Source organism: Ranitomeya variabilis, chromosome 8, assembly GCF_051348905.1.
Source record: "Ranitomeya variabilis isolate aRanVar5 chromosome 8, aRanVar5.hap1, whole genome shotgun sequence".
Taxonomy (NCBI): Eukaryota; Metazoa; Chordata; class Amphibia; order Anura; family Dendrobatidae; genus Ranitomeya; species Ranitomeya variabilis.
The window spans coordinates 31394778-31417086 of NC_135239.1; the positions used below are offsets into that span (position 1 = coordinate 31394778).

The window sequence follows — 22309 nt, forward strand, 5'->3', positions numbered from 1 at the left end:
GAATAAATGAGATATATATATATATATATATATATATATATATATATATATATATATATATATATATAAAGTTAATAATTTCTTGTCCAGTGAACTATAAGAAACCTGTGAGCATATATCCTGTAGTTAACAATAGCAGAACATGGAGTTTCCATTGATTTGATACTAAACATCAGAATGAAATGGTGATGTAATCTGTATAAATTCAGGCTGCTATGATTTTCGGCTGGCGTGACTCTATCTTCGCTGGGACATGAATTGCTGCCTTCCTCAAGAATAAAGAGAGAAACGACTATGACAGGAGGAGATATCAGAGCAAGAAGTGTCTGTCTTGTCGCAAATCTAATTATCTGCTGGCGGCCTGCCTCTCATCGATGGAATTCATGCTCTAACATACCTGCCTTATTGGCAGATCTTGGCTAAGTAGGGTGCTTTTTAACCCCCAGGCCTTATACTGCTATAATCTAGGCTTCCGGAAATCTCCCTGATCTCCATCAAAAGTCTATTTCCCCAGCTATGGATGGATGTTGTCTAGAACGTCTACCTGATAGGCTCTGATCTGCATAAGCTCGGCTGATCCCTCACCGGCTGGAAATGGTACAGAAAAACATAACTTTGTTCTGAGAGGATGAAATCTGATATTATACAGTTTCCCGATGCCTTGAAGACTCTTTTCAGAGAAGTATGATGGACTTTACGTGACACAAGGAGCTTTCACCACCTAAACACAATTTAAAACCCAAATCTTTGGAAAGGGATCTCTAGTCCTATGTTATTTGGTCAATGAGTGCATTATTCGAGACACGACATAGTACAGAGAAGAAGGGAGAGACGACAACTTTTCTCTGAAAGAAAGATGGCATTTTTGAGAATGGTTGTCAAAAACCTTATCAGGAATAAATTTGTTTATTTAAGGAATATTCCTAAATCCGGCTGCCACATGTAGCGGTTTTGATGTTGCCTATTGATTTTATTTGTTCGATATATTTCTTACCTTAATTTTCACCATGTCAAACTATTGTTATAAAAGGATACAGGCTTCCTCGGTGTAAGGAACAGCCGAGATGGTTCCACTCAGCATGTAACTATAGAAGGAGACTTCCAAAGTGTAACAATACGAAGAGTTGTCCAGAAGACCTCCAAGGAATCTCCTGCCAGTGCCGGCTTTCATCGTGTCTCTATTGAAGGAGGTGCTTGACTGCAAGAGAAAAAAGTAAAGGTAACATTTAGGGTCCATGTGTAAGGAGGAAGACCAGACTGCGGGTACCTGTGCCAGGTCGGGTCCAGAACTGCTGAGGCTGCGTCTCCTGTTGTCCGGGGGAAGGCAAAAAAGCCCGGACAGGTTCCCTGACCCAGAAGCTGGGGGCGCAGTTATAAGTAAAAGTGCACGCAGCATCGGGCAGTTTTCCACCAGCGGTGACAGAGGCAAGGTGTGTGCGCAGCCGGGCCGCAGCTACACCCGGTCGATCTGATGCCGGGATGCTGCCAGAGCCCGCCGCAGTAATAAGGAAAGAGCGGGGATCCCTGTTTAGCTAAGCACAGCACGCCAGCCTAAGAGCCAGGGCAGAGTTCAGGACTGTTCGCTGCTGCCCTCGTTGTTGGAGTGTGGTCTGCAGGACCTCATTGGAGAAACATCATTCTAGCTATTGTCGGCACTTCAGTCTTGGTGGGAACAGGCAGCGTGCAGTATTGAGAGAAAACTGCAGCGCGCCGGGTAGCTGACAGAGACCAAGGTGCCGTGTGCTTCATGACCATGACAACAGGTAGAAATTATAGGAAATTATCAAGGCAACATACAGAAAGGAGTGGTTCTGCAGGGGGTGACCACAGACCATTTCTCTATTCTCATCCTTTTTGGCTTTTGATTTGGTCACTTTTGCATTTTGTCATTCCTCTCACCCTTAGAGGTACAGTAGCATGAGGCGGTGGCTACAACCCACAGAAGTTGCTCAGGTAGTGCAGCTCATCCAGGATGGCACATCAATGTGAACTATGGCAAGAAGGATAGCTGTGTCTGCCAGCACAGTGTCCAGAGCATGGAGCAGATACCAGGAGACAGGCCAGTACACAAGGAGACATGGAGGGGGCAATATGAGGGCAACAACCCAGCAGCAGGATCGCTACCTCCTCCTTTGTGCAAGGAGGAACAGGAGGAGCACTGCCAGAGCCCTGCAAAATGCCCTCCAGCAGGCCACTAACATCCATGTGTCTGTTCAAACTGTCAAGAAACAGACTCCATGAGGGTGGTATGATATATACGTATCTTTAATCTTAAACCATGCAATCAGTCTCCAGTTGATTTTTTTCCACTCCCCACCCCTCATTGCTCAATACTGATAGATATTTGATCTGGCAGCGTCAAAGAATGCAATGATCCCAAACTCAAGAATGCAATGGTTCCAAATACATGACCCTCTAAATAGCTAGTCAAGAAGCAGACAAGGGTGTACATACCTCAGGGGCAGCCCATTCAACTGTCCTTGTACAGAAAAGACCAATTTTAGCCTCATTCTCTATAAAATTGGATGGTGATAAAAGTTTCAGTAGTCCCTGCCCAGGAGGAACTTATTTAGAGGAAAATTGTCATGGGAAAAAATGTGGAGGGGGTAAACGAACATTAGACTTAGGTGGAAAAACCCAGCTCCAGAAAGTTTACAGAGGTGAAAAGACATTTTTTATGCTTCCATTTCCATTACTTTTGGAGGCCATTTTTTTTACTAAATTTGCAGCTATTAAAAGACATCCAATAGATTTGTTGTTGTAAACTTAGTATGTCCTGACAATTGCTGCTAATATTAATGTGTTGAAAGACTGTTGACAGATAATATTGCTCATTTTCTAAGTGCAGATTAAAGCAAAATCTATGTAGAGAGCAGCTAAAGGCAAAAATTAATCTGGTCTCCGATTATGGTGTTGGTTTGGTTTTGCTCCTGAAAGGGGCTAGAATTTGTTCCCGTATATAGGACCCTTGGGCATGTGCAGAAAGTCACTAATGTAAAATTAATCCATATTATTACTTTTCTTATGCTATTACTTTAAACATTATCGAGAAGAGCCACTAATGAAACCTATCCTCCTTCTTAGACCTGGACTCCGGCATCTCCGACAAGTCCATATATCACCAGAACAATTAATATGAGCAGAAGAAAATTACAGAATAATTCTTACGTCCTCCTTCTCTGTCACTGATATATGGAGTAAGGTGAGAACTCATTTATTTGGATGCACTGCCTGACCTTGGTTCACAGAGACGAAAAATGCAGTAACTTAGAGAATGGAGAGAAGAAGACTTGTCATAGGGTTGTTCAGGCCAGAGTACATCCATGAACAAAGAGGATATGCTGCAAAGGTCAACTGGGCTGGGGAGGCACAACCTAAGGGTCTCCAGATGTTTTTTTATTTCATCACTTCAGGCATGTTCCAAAATGTAGGACTATCCTCAGAGGAGGGTCATATATTTGCATTGTACACCTGTTAGGGCTATGGCTTGTTCACTATCATCGTTAGGAAACACAGCCTCCTCTAGCCTTGTGCCAAAAAACAGCTTCTTCTAAGCAGCTGCCTAGCACTCTAAAAATGAAAATGGTGGAGGCCCACATAGCAGGAGAAGGCTGTAAGAAGATAGCAAAGCATTTTAAAGTTGCCTTTTCCTCAGTTCGAAATGTAATTAAGAAATGTCAGTTAACAGGAACAGAGGAGGTCAAGATAAGTTCTGGAAGACCAAGCAAGATTTCAGTGAAAGCTGATTGTAAGATTGCTAGAGAGGCAAATCAGAACCCTTGCTTGACTGCAAAATACCTTCAGGAAGATTTAACAGACTCTGGAGTTCTGGTACATTGTTCTACTGTCTAGAGACACCTGCACAAATATGGCCTTCATGGAAGAGTCATCAGAAAAAAAAACCTCTCCTGCATCCTCACCATAACATTTAGTGTCAGAAGCATGCAAAAGAACATCTAAACACACCTGATACATTTTGGAAACAAGTCCTGTAGACCGATGAGGTTAAATTAGAACTTTTTGGCCACAATGATCAAAGGTATGTAGGGAGAAAAAAGGGCACAGAATTTCAGAAAAAGAACATCTCGCCATGCACTAAACATGGGGGTGGATAAATCATGCTTTGGGGTTATGTTGTGGTCAATGGTACTGAGAACATTTCACGGGGAGAGGGAAGAATAGATTCAATGAAATTTCAACAAATTCTTGATGCAAACATAACACCATCTGTAAAAAAGCTGAAGTTTATAAGAAGATGGCTTCTACAAATTCATAATGATCATAAACGCAAGTCAAAATCCACAATTGACGACCTCAAAAGGCGCAAGCTGAAGATTTTACAATGGCCCTCACAGTCCCCTGATCTGAACCGCATTGAAAATCTGTGGCTAAACCTCAAAATAGCAGAGGATGCAAGATGACCCAGGAATCTCACAGAGCTCAAAGAATTCTCCAAGGAAGAAAGGATGAAAATCCCTCAAACAAGAATTGAAAGACACTTGTCTGGCTACAAAAAGTGTGATCCTTTCGAAATGGGGTGCTACTAGATACTAACCTTGGAGAGTGCCCAAACTCTTGTATCAGTCCATTTTCATTTTGGTAATTTTTAAAATCTAACAAATAACACTATAATATATATAATGTCATCTTTAACTTTAGCCCTTTTACAGATCATTTCATCTTTAACTTGCTAAACTGTTCAAAACAACAGTAATTTTGACAAGGGGTGCCCAAACTTTTGCATGTCACTGTAGTATAAACTTCTCCAGACAGAGTATCAGAAAATCAGTCTTCATGCAGAGGTGATCATCTCGTACCAGCCATCTTGGGTTCCAACCAAGAGCATAGACATCTGTATGTGACAGCCCATGTGGGAGTTCTATCTACAGTCATAAAAATATGTAACTAAGAAATCTGATAAATTAATTTCCAACAACTTGAGAATACAAAGACTTACTGACTGTCATTTTTGCAATCTTTTTAATGATATGTCCACTATTGTTATTAAATGATGATCCAATGAATCGAAGAGAAAAAAAAGAATCAACTGTTCAAAAAATGATTGTAGCTTTGTTTCTGCAGGTTCTATGCAGATATGTGTTTTTATGGTAAAAATAAATAAATAAAAAATTTAATTAAATTAACCTTATGCAGTTTTGTCTCATTTTATATATATATTTTTTTTACCATTCACCTTAAAGGGGATGTCCAGGTTTGGGGTGCAAGTATATAGATTGACAGCAGACTAGTGACTCCTCATAGCACGCACACTGCCCATTGTCAGGATTCTTCGCTGTGGGGAGCGGCGGGTGCATGACCACATGTACGCGATTTGCATACTTGTGGTCACGTGCCGACTAGACATGTGCGGCCTCGCTCAATACAAGTGACTTGAGCGGGACTGGACACATCTATTCAGAATATGGTCAGAAGTTTGCAAATCGCATACTTGCAGTCACATGACTATGCGTTTTTTGCGCGGTTTTTCGGTAGCTTCCCAATGCATTAAATAGTGGGAAAAACGCAAAAAATCTGCAACATTAATGAACATGCTGCATTTTTATTGCGATGCGTTTTTTTCGCGGAAAAAAACGCATCATGTGCACAAAAATTGCAGAATGCATTAAAAATGATGGGATGCTTATGTATGTGTTTTTTAAGCGTTTTTCCCGCGGAAAACGGCCGGAAAAAAACGCGAAAAATCCTGAACGTGTGCACATAGCCTTACTCAGAGTGACCTTTAAATTAATTTTTACTTGATTAATTTATACTACACATGAAGATGAGCAACTTTGTAACACATCTTATCAGAGAAACTTGCTTCTTTGTCCTCCTGGACTGATCATTCATTCATAACATCTCAATTCACAGGTAAAATGTGTCTTCAGTGAATGCAAATGTTTCCATTACCGAGATAGGAGATGACAGTTGGTGCTCATATAGTTCTATGGAGAACTGTAAAGGTAAGTTCACACAGGGCGTTTTTGCTGCTTTTTTTTTTCCGGAAGCAAAACCTGATCTTCTTGGCAGGAAACAAGGTGTGTCAAAACCGCAGATTTAGGTGCGTTTTTGCTGCGCTAATTTTCTCTTTGTCCATGCTAATGTCCTTGAATTTTCAGCAACAAAAACGCAGCAAATCATGATACCTGCGTTTTTTAAGCGTTTTTTCAACACCCATTCAAGTCAATGGGTGAAAAACGCTGAAAAAAAACGCAGCAAAAACGCTGAAAGAAGTAACATGCTCTACGTCCAAAAAATGCTGCAAAGCACAAAATCCTGATGACACAAAAAACCAATGTGTGTGCATGAGATTTCTGAAATCTCATAGGCTGTGCTGGTACTGTAAAAAGCAGCTGAAAATTAGCATAAAAAACGCAGCAAAAAAACGCAGCAAAAACGCCCTGTGTGAACTTACCCTAACTGTCATTCCTCCCCTCTCCATAGAACTTTATGAGCACCAACTGCCATCTCCTTTCTCAGTAATGGGAACATTTATCTTCATCGAATACAGATTTTACCTGCAAACTGAGAGTGAAAGATCAGTCCCGGAGGAGAAAGAAGCTGACTTCTCTGATAACATATATAGCAAATAAAAATGACATTTTCTGAAAATACTCAACCTAACGCATAATGGCTAGTTGGCACCCAGCACCCGTGGCACAAGTGCTGCCAACCACCTAGTGTCCCCCTTCCATGCCCACCGCACAGATACCCTCCATTACCTGCTATTTTGCCATATCGGATCACCTATAGCACAGGATTACGGATCCCGTAGATAAATCTGGCCGGGAAATTGCAGATTATATAGGAACCCTGTGCTGAAAAATGCCGGATTAGCAGATTTTTGTTTTAGACTACAGGAATGTAATAGATACATACACTTTTCTATATGTGCCCGAATATGTTAGTATTAACCCCTTTCCTGCCGTCCCTTAACCCCATATCCGCCCCAGCTTAGCCTTACTGTTTGCATCTCATAAATGACCAGATATCTCCGGCAGCGCAGACCCCTGATGAATACCACCTTGGGGAACTTATAATGGAGCAGACGCTGAATAAATGACATATAAGTGGTAAATTCCAATTTCACGTTCCGTGCGCCCGGCTCTGGCAGTTAATTTTAAAACAACACCCCGAGGTCAGGCAGGATTGGACTCTCTGCCACCGTATGACAAGGCTGTCCTATTTATTTCAGTTTTTCTTCAGGGCTATGTTCCTAGTAGAGAAACTGGGAAAAACACACATCTTTTACAGTCTGTTAGTCTCTGTCACTAATACACGCCTGCAAAAATCTGTGTGTTATATCGGCACGGCCAAGAAGAGCCTCGTGCCCACAGGACGCAACGAGTGGCTGGATCTTTCGAGTAGAAAATATCAAAATCGGCCTCGGGAAGCATTATTTTTTGTTGTTGTTAACAGATTGAACTGTATTTATTTTTCAATTGTCCTAGAAAATATTGCAAAGTGGTCTACACGCTTCACTTGTCCAGCGACGGACCTGCTAGTCAGCGGAGCAAAATGTAGCATGTGCAGAATGTCACGGTTCTACTGCGCAGACAAGATAATTAACCCCTTTATGACAAGGCCATTTTTCGGGGGGGGGGGGGGGGTACGCAGAGGACGAATCGCAGTTTCGAGTGACGCCATTTGCTTTACCGTATATAATAAATAGGAAATAAAAGAATTCCAAATTGGGTAAGATGGTGAAAATATTCTGCTACTTTTTTCTGGGTTTTGTTATAAAATAATTTATTGATCGGGAAAAGGACCTGGCATCATGACTCCTCTGGTCGGTACGGTTACAGCGATACCAAACTTGTGGAGATGGTTTTCATTATTGTTTTTTAAAATTCGGAACTTTGCAAACAAACAAATTTGTTTTGTGTCACTATTTCCTGAGATCTGAAACGTCATTCGGTTTCCGTCTATGGGACTGTGTGAAGTCTTATTTTTTATTTTTTTGCATGCCGAGCTGTTGGTTTTTTTAAACCTTTTTGGGGTACATTCGATTTTTTTTAACGCTTTTTATTGCATTTTTTTGAAGGAGCACCAAAAAATTAAAAATTCTGTCATTTTGATTTTGTTTCTTTCCAGCGTTTATCATAGGCTTTAATTAATTTTATATTTTTTATAGATCAAACTTTTATCGACTTGGCAATATAAAACATTTACTTTATTATTTTATTAGTTTTTTTTTATAATAACATTTAAAAAAATAATTTTTAGTTACCCTAAGCAACTAGATGCTGCAATTGTTTGATATAACTGTGATACATTATGATTGCAGTTTATAGTAAAGAAAAAAAAAAAGAGTTCCGGACTAGGCATTCCGCATTGCATGTGGAAGTGGGTGGTAAATTGGTTACAGAACAATAACTGTCATGAACTTATCCTCTGCAGCAGAGGTGATTCTTTGCCATCCTTTCCTGGGGTGGTCCTCAGTGTCATCAAAGCTATTAATAGTTTTATTGAATTAAATTAAGGATACCTTCCAGATTCTAGGCCTTCATGCCTTAACCCCTTCACCCCCGGAGCTTTTTCCGTTTTTTCGTTTTCGTTTTTCACTCCCCTCCTTCCCAGAGCCATAACTTTTTTATTTTTCCATCAATATGGCCATGTGAGGGCTTATTTTTTGTGGGACGAGATGTTCTTTTGAACGATACCATTGGTTTTACCATGCCATGTAACAGACAACGGGAAAAAAATTCCAAGTGTGATGAAATTGCAAAAAAAGTGCAATCTCACACTTGTTTTTTGTTTGGCTTTTTTGCTAGGTTCACTAAATGCTAAAACTATCCTGCCAGTATGATTCTCCAGGTCATTATGAGTTCATAGACACCTAACATGTCTAGGTTATTTTTTATCTAAGTGGTGAAAAAAAATTCCAAAGTTTGCTAAAAAAAAAAAATTGTGCGATTTTCCGATACCCGTATCGTCTCCAATTTTCATGATCTGGGGTCGGGTGAGGGCTTATTTTTTGCGTGCCAAGCTGGCGTTTTTAATGATACCATTTTGGTGCAGATATGTTTTGATCGCCCATTATTGCATTTTAATGCAATGTCGCGGTGACCAAAAAAATGCAATTTTGGCGTTTTGATTTTTTTTCTCGCTACGCCATTTAGCGGTCAGGTTAATCCTTTGTTTTTATTGATAGATCAGGCGATTCTGAACGCGGCAATACCAAATATGTGTATGTTTAATTTTTTTTAAATTGTATTATTTTGATTGGGGCGAAAGGGGGGTGATTTGAACTTTTATATATTTTTTATTTTTTTTATATTTTTAAACACTTTTTTTTCTTAATTTTGGCATGCTTCAATAGCCTCCATAGGAGGCTAGAAGCATGCACTACACGATCGGCTCTGCTACATAGAGGTGAAATACAGATCACCTCTATGTAGCAGAAAGGCAGGTGTACTTTGAGCGCCGACCACAGGGTGGCGCTCAAAGCAATCAATCATCAACAACCATAGAGGTCTCAAGGAGACCTCTGGTTGTTATGGCAATGCACCGCTGACCCCCGATCATGTGATGGGGGTCAGCAGTGCGCGGCCGGGAGCGCTAGTTAAATGCCGCTGTCAGCGCTTGACGGTGGCATTTAACTAGTTAATGGGCGCGGGTGGATCGCGATTCCTCTCGCGCTCATTGCGCGCACATGTCAGCTGTACAAAACAGCTGACATGTCGCGGCTTTAAAGTGGGCTCACCGCCGGAGCCCACCTTAAAGCAGGGGATCTGCCAGCTGACGTACTATTCCGTCAGCTGGCAGAAAGGGGTTAAAGTGAACCTATCATCAGGATTTCGCTAATTAAACGACAGAGAGTGTCAGGTTAGTGCCATTACACTGATTAAAATAATACCTGGGATGATGAAATCTGTCTTGTGGTTGTTGTTTAATCTGTATGTGCAGTTTTTAGTTAATGAGATTCTTGTGCTTCGGGGTGGCCTGTGGACGGGGCTGTGAGTGGGTCTATATTTGAGGCTCTGTTCTCATATTTATCCTCATGGGCTTAAATGACAGGTCACTGCACCTTCAGTGACCTGCCTCCTAATTTAAATCTGGCAAAATAACAGCAAAATGGCGTTGGTAGTGCATGCGCAGTAGCATCTATTGCTACTGCACATGCGCTGCCGGTGACACCATTTTGTTAGATAGAAAAAAAATTGGCTGCAGCAAAATGACACCAGTGGTGGAGCTTGCACAGTAGCATCGACCCAGGCATCATTTTAATCAGTGTAACGGCACCAACCTGACAATGCCTGCAGTTTACTTAGCAAAATCCTGATGACAGGTTCGCTTTAAAGAAATTATGGATTGTTGTTTCTTTTGTCTTAGATGAGTGGTTCTTGCCACATTCTGGCTTAGAACGGTTGTAGAGTAGGGCTCAGCACTGTATGGAGCTGTGTACCAACACTGTCTCTGAAAAATACCCTTGATGGTCGCAAACACATTCTGAAGACCGGTAATGCCACAAATTAAACCTTGAGGGTCAGTCAATCTGGAAAGTTGCTAGAACCTTGATGTCTTTAAGAAATGATGGAGTGTCATTTCTCTAGACTTAGCTGAGTGATTCCCGCCACATTCTGGCTTAGAACAGATGTGGAATATGGGTCAGTACTGTATGAAGCTATGTACCAGTACTGTCTCTGCAAAATGCACCTGATGGATGCAATCACTTTCTACAGGCCACTGATTCCACAAATGAAACCTTCATGATTCTAGCAAGTTTCTGGACTGACTGACCGTCATCTCTTGTAGAAATGATGGATTGGTGTTTCTCTTAATCTTAACTTTTGTTTGTGGTTCTGGACACATTTTGGCTTACAACAATTGTGGTCTAGGGTTAAGCATGGGGCAGTGGGCAGTGAATCGATTACAGTACAATAACTTTCATGAACTTATCCTCTGCAGCAAATATGATTCTTAGTCTTCTTTTCATGGGGAGGTCCTCATGAAAGCCACCTTCATCATATCAATTGATGCTTTTCTTGACGGCACTTGAGGATACCTTCAGGGTTCTAGCATCTTTCTGGAATGACTAACCATGTCTTAAAGAAATGATAAATTTTCATTTCTTTTAGTTAAGTGATTCTTGCCACATTCTGGCTTAGAACAGTTTCAAAATAGAGCTCAGCACTGTATGGATCTGTGCACCAACACTGTCTTTGCAAAACTCCCCTGGTGGTCGCAAAACTTTCTGAAGGCCGATTATTCAATAAAATGAAACCTTCAAGTCTTAAGAATTGATGGACTGCTGTTCCTCTTGACTTAGTTGAGTGGTTCTTGACACATTCTGGCTTTGGACAGTTGTGGAATAGGGCTCAGCACTATATGAAGCTGAGCATGAATACTAACCCTGCAAAGCACATCTTATGGTCGCAAACACTTTCTGAATGATGGTGCTTCCACAAATGCAACCTTCAAGGTTATAGAAACATTATGGATTGATTGACCTTCATGTCTTAAAGAACTGATGGTCTGCTGTTTCTCTTGGTTTATTTGAGGGGTTCTTGTGACATTCTGGCTTAGAATAGTTGTGGAATAGGGCTCAGCAATATATGGAGCTGAGTTCCAACACTGTCTGTGCAAAAAATCTCTGTTGGTCGCAAACATTTTCTGAAGGCCGGTGATTCCACAAATGAACGTTTATTGGAAGCAGTTCCAGGTAAAGATATGATTAAGCTGGTGGAGACAATGCCGAGGGTGATATGCTACGGCTTAAATAAGAGAACGTCTAACATGCTGAGTGATGGGCACTATATTATCATGTGCGTGATTGATCAATTTATTGTGTTTTGCACCATATTTGTCTACACCTGAATAAAAGCATCCTACAACACCACGGATAATTCTCCCCCATCATTCCTACGTGAATTGGATCTTGAGCCAATCCAGGAGATACACGGCCACTGATGTCCAGGTTACAGAGCTGTTTATAGGGTAAATCAACCATCTCTAACCGGGTTATGTCCAGCTGTGTGCCATTCACTTATCCACTCACTGGAGGGAGAAAATGTCAAAGTTAACAAACCGCTACAACTTTGTTAAGTGCAGCGCAGGATGGGTAATATAATGCGCTCAGTTTTTCTGTCAGCAGCTGACAATTCATCCTTTTAAAGAGGCACGGGCTCTGGAGCATCTTTGAAGTAGACGAGATTGAAGCCGAAGTGAAAATCATTCATTCCGTGCTTAGTATATTGTGACACCGTCCTGTGATTAGAATACAGATCAGCGCGCTCTATGCGGAGTCTGGGGCGGAGGAGCTTGTTCCCTGCTGGGACTCATTCACACAGGCGTTTTCATGTGTTTTTATTTTGGTTATTGAGGTCCATAGTGGAAAATACTAAATAAATGCCATACTAAAAAAAATGCACAAAACTTAAAAAAGCGCATAAAATAATAATAAAAGTGCACTATGTGGCTCAAATAGATTCACAAATTTCACAGGAAAAATTACATTTATGAGATTTTTTTCATGCCGTTTACATCTGAGTTTAATGAGATTTTCACTTTCAAGAAAGTTGACTACTAACCGATATCTAAAATAACAAATATAGTTGGTCCAGCACCAGATGTCACTTTGACAGCCGCTTCACCTCTGTGGCTAATCATTAGTAGCTAGCCGAGGTAGACCCACCACCCATCGAACTCAAGTGATTGGCTGCAGCAGTGATACGTGCCGTTGGGGTGATGTCATTGCTTCCGATAAAACACAAAGATCCGAGCAGTGGTAGGAAGCTGGCGCTGCACTCGGCAAGGGTGAGTATCTGCTCTGTTTGTTAATTTGAGTATTTTACAGTGTTTGGTGTCCATTTTTCTGAAAGTGGAAAATTCCTTTTAAAGAGAATTTTAAATTTTGCAAAACATTCATGAGCTGCGTACGCCATTTTGAAGAATCATACAATCAACAAATCAAAAGTTCTAAATACTCTTCATTAAAGAAAAAATTCTGCCATTTTGCTCTTGCAGATTGTCTTCCTTTAGGCTAGGTTCACATTGCGCTAGGGGAGTCTGTCTAACGGACACATTTTTAAGTAGTGAAAACGCAATGTAACGGACATTGTAACGCACCCATAGACTTGCATTGCCTGACGCATCGTGACGCATGCCTAAATTGGCATGCGTTTGCCACATTACGATTTTTTATGATGGACCTTGGAACGCGACTTGCAGCGTTTTCGGGTCCGGTCAAGCTAACGCAAGGCTAACGGAAAGTATCTATTCTGCCATTGAAGGCTATTGCAAATGCAGCCAGATGCAAATCATGCAAAATTTCCAAATAAAACCATACGTTTGAATTGCGTTAATGAGGGTGGTCCATGTGGTCATGTGACAGGAAATATGATTTCAGCCATTTTTAGGAGAAGGGACACAACAACACATTGTCAACACGCCTGCAGCATAGTGTGAGTGTCTTGCGTTCACTCAATGCTTTCAAAATGGAGAATGTGTATGCACCCACACCCGACGCTGACAAAAGGGAAAAAAAAAAAAGAGAACAACTTTATTGACAGTGCCAAACGCAGACAAACGGATGCTTCACGAACGGACATCAGAATGACATAAACGCTGTCACATGCGTTAAAGCAAGCGTTAACGTGAAGCCAAATTTTCAAGAAATTTGGCTCTTTTCTGTACATGCGTTTAACGGATCCGTTTAACGGTATGTACTTAACGCAATGTGAACCTAGCCTTACCTAGATAAATGCTCTGCAAAAGTTACAAACCCATTAGAAGTCATGCTCCTTCTTCTGACAGGTCTCTCTGCTCTCCCCCTGGTTTCTTTCATTCTTAAAGATAGCAGTAGGGATGAAGTTGTACACAGATCTCGACAATCGACATATTAAAAGTGAAAGTTTCAGGGAGGGCAGAGAAAACAGGCTGCAGATATGGAGGAAAGCACATTAAGAGGAAATTAGTGCAGGATAGAAGCTGTGCTTATATGCAAGCTAAGGAAGACAGCATCACCCTAAACTCACACAGAACTCACACCCAGCCTATATTACTGGAAGGTACACTCCCGCAAGAGAAAAATCTGAAACTCAGATCAAGCTGCAAACTGCATACCAGAAAGTCTGGAAATGAATGAAGAAATGAGGATTGCAAACTTAAAAAGTGCAAGTTTATATCAAAGATAGGCTTTTAAAAAAACAATATTGTCAGTCAAAAAAACACAGTAAAAGCTTAATTCACATGAGTATGTCAATTGTTGCCTGTAAATTGCAGACATAGTGGAATTTTGTAAAAGAAAAAAGACAAAAATGTGATGGTGCATTGGGACACTGGCAGCTTAAGGGTGCCTTCCCACTTCCTCTCGCCATTAGGACCCGTGGAAGCGCAGCCGCGCGAAACGGCCGTCGTCCTTTTTGTCCTCGTTCTCCCTTGTCTTTCCCTGCACATGCCGTAATAAAGGATTGTTATCACAGGACCGGTGAGTGTACCATCACATTTTTTTCTTTGTATTATTGCTCACTATCAGATGAAGTGCACCCGAGAGTCTGCACAGGTAGTTCTGGCATAACAGCAGCAACAGCATTCATTTGGGACTATAGCCAGTTGGAGGTTAGAGGTGCCGTGTCAATTTTCTCTTGTGCGTTATATAGTGGAATTTTGTGTTCAGTTCCGTGCCCCTACCACATGGAGGATGGCAACATGCGGTACAGTATGTGCCAACTCTTTGCTGTCTGTGTGCAGTCTGTTACGCACATGGATTGAAAATACAATCATCTCAATGATCACTTGCAGCGATTTTGCTGACACTTTTACAAAAAAAAATTGTTGAAACAATTGCATAAAATGAGTGGTGAAAATACAGCACAAATGCCACATAGGAACGTCATGCATTGTGAGACCTCATACAATTCCAATCTGGGCCCATATAATACAAGCAGGAGGGAAGTCATCATGTGAACAGTGGCCTTGTCTTCATGGTAACACATCCGGCGCAGATCTTATTATAAAGTAGCACAATATCACATTACATTTACCGCCTACAGCAGGAATAAATGTAGATGATGAACTGCACTGAGACTCCCAATAAACTGACCTTTGAATATATGAAGACGTTCACAGAATGATCTAATACACCAAGAAACGAAACCTTCTGCTGAAGGGCACAGGAAGCATATATACATACATATATGGAAGCATATATATGCATTATATATATAGTAGGGTATAAGATTTTTTGAAATATAAACCACAGCTGCTACAGAACCTCTTTAAAAGGTGTAAGAGAACAGTAAATCACTTCTCGGAAACAGGAAATTACAGCAGCTAAGGTCTGTACAATGTATAAAGATTGTGGCTTGTGTATTTAATCCGTATCAGTCAGTGCACCCAAACAGCGCCCTTCAAAGTGATCCTTATATTTTCCCACCATCATGCAGTGCCCCCAAAAAATCACCAACCACATTGCTAATATAATTGAATTCCATAAGCATCAACAATGTCAACCAGTGCCTAAAGAAAGATTCCCAACAGTGACCTAATACCATGTTTGCCAACCAGGGCCGGACTGGCCATCTGGCAATTCTGGCAAATGCCAGAAGGGCCTGTCTGGTCGTGGACCACCTTGACTGCTATGTTGTTAGCAGAATCGGTGTTCTCAAGACATCCATATCGTTAAGAGTTGTGATGGAGCACAAAGTCGCTGACTTTGTCACTTACCCCAGCAGCCACGGGCATCATTAGAAATATTGGTCTTGTAGTAAATCTTGCTTGCCTCCATCCAGGGTAATATTAGTAATATATTCCATCTGGTGCTTGGGGACGGGGACACCATAGGCTTTTGTGATGGCAAATGCCAGGGCTGAATTTCAGCCCCAGTCCATACCTGTTTCCGACTAATCCCAGAGACAGTCATTTTTGACCATATGGAGACCAAGACACTTCCACACCTATTCTCCACCTCATCGGTTCTTGCCACCCTGAATATGTGATTCTTTTGATCTCTGGGACGTTTCATATTTTCTCAACCACTTGACTCTACGAGAAGACTAGTAGGTATCTCTTGTTCTGGATGCTCCTGGAGGATTGATAAGTGTATGGTTTATACGGTGGCACGAACCAGTCCCAAAACTATGGAAACTAGTCTTCTGTCAGGAGGGTTGGACTCGGATTCCTTCAGCCCACAGGAAATAATCATGATCCGATTCCAAAAGTCTCAAGGCCCACCCGCCATCCATACAAAATATAACAAAATCAACTTAGGATTGCATTGTAACATTAGTGTCAATCATTATAAACATAGGACATATCATTTAAAGGATCAAGTAGGTTATTAGTGAATCATTCCATAAGTAATAGACCCTAGTGGCACATGATTAACTCCAAAGTCACCTCCAAATGGGGTGGTCTTCAGCTAGACCTTTGATTATGACAGAGGCTGAGCTTACTGTATCTTCTAGAATTCTGGTGAAATAGTCCAACCTTGTTCCCACATTGCTATTCCTCTATTGGTTACACTGAGCTCTCAGACTCCCTCAAATCAATTCAATGCAAATCACAATTGAAACGCATTTTATGAATTTCACAGGTCCCAGCTGATTTGATGAATTTGCTATTCGATTTGCCTCAATCTCAACAAAAATAGCCGCTGACTTTTTTGCACATTGACAAAGATCACATTAGTAAAAGAAGGGTTACATAACACTGGGCATGATCACACGGCTTTTCCCATAATACCTTACAGCTATCACATCACATGCTACAGCATAGCCAATGAGGAGAGACTATTGTAGCCTGTATAAAAGCTGAGGCAGAGAATGCAGCAGATACCTTATTGTGATTTACCGATAGTGAGAGGAAGTCCGAGCTCACCGCTCAGCAATAGAGATAATACCAAAATAGTGCCCTATTGCAGGTGCTGACTTTTTGGTTATGTACCTATCTAGCATTTCTTATACTGTAATTTTTGGGAAGGGGACTGAATTTTGTTAAAAAAATAGAATAAAAATGTTTAAAAGAATGTAGACATTTAACTGTGCATGTCTGTTTTTGCACATCTGTTTTACTAGTCTAAATTGACATCTGTTCATGCCACATCTGTACTATGGCCCACTGCCCCATTTTGCTTTTTACACGTATTCCAAGGGGCGGACATTCCATTTGGTGCAATCAGTGCAACTGCACAGAGGCTCAACAAGGAAGGGTGCTACATCCACCTCCAAAGCAGCTGAAATTGTGCATGATGACGAGTTATTGCACTGCAAAGGGCCCAAATACTGTTCTTGCACAGGGGCCCTCTTCTGTCTGTGTCCTCCACTAAGCGTACCTTCCTACTATACCTGGAACTTCTAGTTACATCCTTGTTGGCAAGCGCTGAATAATTGGGATTGGGAAGATGGTCAAAAGTTGAATAAAGTGTTATTCAATATACATGGTAAAGGGTAAAGAACTTTTTTAACATTTTTGCTTATTTCTCTACTTACAAGAAAAACTGATGTCACGTGGACCGCATTCTGATCAGTGTTTGTTCAAAATGATTGATCCGTTTTTTGAGACATTAGAATATTTTATGTCTGAATGAATCCTAAGATGTTGCAGCTGTAGGGATCTACAGTAGGGGTCTCGTGCACCCCCATGGCAGCACTTTTACAACTCAATACAAAATATCACTATATTAAGGCAGCTTGTGTCCCAAATGTAGGAGCGGAGTCCCAATGTGGGTTAAGAATTTTTCAACAATGAAATGTTACATGACATGAATGTCTGTGTGTCTGGTAGTCTACTAACTATATTTTGCTTTTATATTAATTTACTTGCAAAAATTCTAAGACCAGTTGAACCCTCCGGGCGCCGGTTGTGTTTATGTAAGGCAGAACCTGATTTCCTGAACCTGTTGCTTAGCCCAGATTCAATTCTTGAGCCGCAGAACTAAATCCCTTTGAGCTGTGACTCATTTAGGGGAGATTCAGATAAATGAAACCATCTCCAAAGTGAATCCCATTTCACAGCAAACAAGTTATTAACTCGATGTGCCCGGTTTGCATGTGAAAGCCCTGTGCATTATTAATATAATCTGGATTTCTTTTTAGTTTGGTGTGATAAATGCCTACAAAATTGTATCTGCACTTGAAACCTTTTCAGTCCACAGTGCTTGGTAAATCAATCAGTGCTGACAGATGCTTTAAGGAGAGTAATCTTTTCAATGTGTCTGTCAGTGGTTAATAGAACATTGTTTCTCAGCTTGGCTAAGGCTGGGAGACAGTCAATTATGGCCAACGCAGAGGATGCCTGGCAGGCCCAGGAGCAACCTGCACTCACTAATGGAAATTGCTTAGCTTCATAATCTTTTTTATTTCTATACAGTGCATGATTAAGGCTTGATGTAGAAATGTGTGCACACAGTTTGCAGATTTCAGGCATTTATTTTATCCCTTTGAAATCGTCAAACTTTGAAGGATTTCATCATTATTAGTGATAATAAAATACTCGGAGGTCACCCGAGCGTGCTCGGGAAATCTTGAGTAACGAGTATATTCGCTCATCACTAATCATTATCTAATTTTGCAAAGATCTCACTTATGAATATAAAACATTGGGGTTACCTTTACTAATTCTGTGCAATAGCTAAATGGGGCAAACTTCGGTCGGAATATGTGACCAATGTATCCAGGTGGTTCATCATTGGATTATAAAGAAACCTTTAATGCAAAAGCGGAGACACCGGCGCTAAACCCGGCACACATACATTAGTGAGTCCACAGGAGGTTGGCAGCACGTTGCTTATATCTTAGACATGCAGTGTCATGAAGAGTCTAAACGAAGTGATGGCACACTGTTATTCGGTAACATTAATTAACTTATTTAATTCATTAAGATTAAAAGCATGGATGCAGGGGAGCCGGTTCAGTGGTAGATGATGGCCGTTTCACTTACACCTTACACTTCAATGGGTCCAGGTAACTTGGAACCGTTAAAGCATAAGGTGTACGCGAAACGGCCATCGTTCACCACTGAACTGACTCCCCCGCATCCATACTTTTAATCTTAATGAGTTAAATCAATAAGATTTTTTTTTACTGGATAACAGTGTGCCGTCTCTTCACCACTTCTGTTGGATTCCTTATAAAGAAGCTTTATTCCAGAAAATATTAGCCAAAATTATTGGTGAAAATTTACTGCATGTCTTTGAAATCTAAAGAAGTTGTCCAACTTCTAAAGAACTTTTCCAAGTGTCAGGGATGAGTTTAAAATTGTTTCCGTGTCGTAAACTCTGAAGACCAATCATGGCTGGAAGACGCCGTCTTCATGATGGTCTGGATTAGATAGAAAAGACAGAAAAGTGAGCAACTCCAATCAGAAACAAGAGCACCTCTGAGGCTGTGAGTCATTATATATAACTGTACTGTAATCAGGGTTGCTGCAAATCGATTCACAGGACCCTGGCCAGTGGCCACGTCAGAAATCCGTGGCAGTTGGATGACCACCTACTACCTCTCAGGTTCTGCTGCTCTTAATTTTCTTTCTGGCATGCTGCGATGACATTGTTGCGGTGTGACCCACATGTGACATTGTGCCAGGCCAAAGATCAAAAGAGAAGTCCTGGATGCAGTCAGGTTCTCAGGGATCTTGTTCAATGGCCATAGATGACTGATATGGCCGCTCGACTGGGTCCTTTGAATCATTTTGCACCAACTCTTACAGTAATCTCTCATATGATCTGCTGAACTGGTATGTACTGCTATATGGTCACTGTATTGTGGTAATATTGGTTTTGATCTTTGTATAAGGTTTTTACATCAACAATGGTACTGTCGTCGGCTGAGCTCCCAGCGGTAATGGATGTAAACTAGCTGTAGAGATCAGAGAATCGAGCGCTAGACCCTGGTCCAGTGGACAGGTCAGTATTTTATGGCCGCTAGACGGGAGCTTCACGCACCTCTTTTGATGAATCGGCGTAATGCACAGATGAAGTCAAAGCAAGCCGGCTAATCAAAAGATGATCTAAGGATGTTGTCAGGTATGAGGTGGTTCCCAATAGCTCCCATCCGTGGCCATTGACTACTGACTTGACAGCTGGACATAGTGTCTTGATCATTTTTTTGCCCATCTCTAATTAGCTGGTTCGAGGGCCCACTTAAATATATTTTGCCTCCCAACCGCGCTCAATCCCTGACTGCACCCCAATTTCGTCAAGGCCTCGTAGAGCCATGACAGCGAAGGAAATAGGTCATCTTGGCTCCTGAATTACAAAGAGGTAACAAATAAAAATTTATATCTGGTCATTAAAGCCCAAAACAAAGTGGTAATTAGAGAGAAAATGTATGCACCGAGTATCGAAAGGCATGAAGAGCAAAAGTGTGCCGATTTACGACAAAACCTCATGATGTTACATTTTCTGCCGGCCTCACCCTTTGGGTGCACCAGGTCTAAAGACAATTAGCCGTCAGCGCTCACACAACGCCTGGGAGTATTTTTCTTTAAGAAATCGGTGAGGATATTACTTTTTCTTGGAGTGAAGATCAGGTGAATTTTCCCTGCGATAGTCAATAAAAATAATAGTGTTTATAATGTGGAGAAAATAAAATGGAAATTGGCAGAGGTCCCGCAGTCGGACCAATATTGCTCCCGTACATAGGAAAGAAATGTAATCAGCAAAATGGGTGCGTTAAAGAGGCCCTATAATTACAGTATTATTGCTTTTCCACTGGAGCTATATAGAATGCAGTAAGGCTTTGTAATACTGAAAACAGTGAAATAAAACCATTTACTGTATGCCTGCCTCATTGATGAGAACACTTCTATTACTTTCCATCAGGCAAATGGTTCTTTTTTTATTATGTCTCCTGAAGTTTGCAGACTCTGCTATTTTAGGTCACAATGACCTTCGTGTTTTTTTTTGTTTGTTTTTTTTCGTTTCTTTTTCTCGTTGTTATTTCTCTGAAGTTTTGATGAACAATAATAAAAAAAAAAAGAAAAACAGCAGCGATTCCTAAATGCAACGTCTCATATGTTCCCCGTGTGAAAAACAAAATCTGCTGCATGCAAAGTAACACAAAATAGTTATTAGTTGATCCCAATTAAAAAGATGGAAAATAATTTAGTGCTGATTTTTTTTATGTATCTTTTTAGCATTTTCAGATGCAAAGCTTCAAATTTCATGCACAAATGTACAAATTTAAAAATATCATATTCGCTACCTGCGGCCAACACTAGAGGCAGCATACTGTCATATTGGGTTTTAATGTGTATCTGTACGCAGAATGCTCCCTCTAGTGGTGGCTGCGGGAAGCCGGAATGTTATGTATTCAATCTATGTCTCTGCAGGGTGTTTGGAGCTTTGTATCATAAAAATAATATATTAATCAGCACAGAATTTTTAACGAGTTCAGATTAAAGGATTTCCTGTCCCAAGGCTGCAGTTTATTTATAAAACTGAACTTTATTAATTCTCACTAGGTCCAACGCTGAGTCTTGGCCGCTGCTACCAGTGTCTGTTATTGTCTGCAGCGCTTAAATAGCGCTGCAGCCAATCAGTGAGCTCAGCAGCTCTCAGCTTCTCACACTGTCAACATAGGCAGAGCCGCTGAGCTCAGTTATTGGCCGCAGCGTTGTCTATGTGATGTCAGCTCTGCACATAATAACGGATACTGGGAAAAGAGTCAGCGCTGGACCCAGGGAGGGTGAGTAAGGAATAGGGGACAGGGGGTTTTCAAAATCAGAAAACCCCTTTAAATAACTTAGTTGTTTTCAATGGCAAAAACTAATATAAGGGCTCATTCAGATGTCAATTTTTTTCACGGACGAGAAAACCGGTCGTAGCTTCATCAGTGACATTGTTCAGAGTTTCATCCGAGTGCCATCTGAGTTTGGTTGGATTTTCATCAGAGTTTGGACAGAATTTCATCAGTTTTTCTTGAAAAAGAAAAGTTTCTCTACATTCTGTTATCTAACGATTTGTGAAAAACGGACTACACTCAGATGGAATCCATGCGCTGTGCGATTATGTCATCTATAGACACTTGGACCAATATTGGACACATCTCAGTGATTTTGGGCACATCACTGTGTCTGCAATATTACAGATCGGACATGTGAACAGCTTCCATAGACAATGCTAGGTACTACTATTCCTGACAGTTAGAACTTGTAAGTGAAAAATGGACGTCTGAATGAGCCCCATACTAACCAAGAATTTGTGTCTTGTGTCTGGAGAGAAGCTTGAGAATCTGGCAGCAAAAACCCTACGGGAGGATCAATAGGACTGTAATAAATTGCATTAAATGGCTGACTCTATACATCTCAACCCAGGTTAGCTGCATCATACAATGGTTCATTGGCTTTGCATCTGTGATATCATATC

At 41.0% G+C, this 22309-nt stretch overlaps 1 protein-coding gene across 2 annotated transcripts in view; it reads right to left on the reverse strand.

Moving 5' to 3' along the window:
• Window positions 1-22309, reverse strand: part of AGBL4 (AGBL carboxypeptidase 4) — a 1613281-nt gene that overhangs the window by 119407 nt on the left and 1471565 nt on the right. For both annotated transcript variants that reach the window (XM_077277379.1, XM_077277378.1), the window contains one exon: window positions 1036-1198. In XM_077277379.1, coding sequence (XP_077133494.1) covers window positions 1036-1198 — 163 coding nt within the window. The remainder of the gene's footprint in view (window positions 1-1035; window positions 1199-22309) is intronic.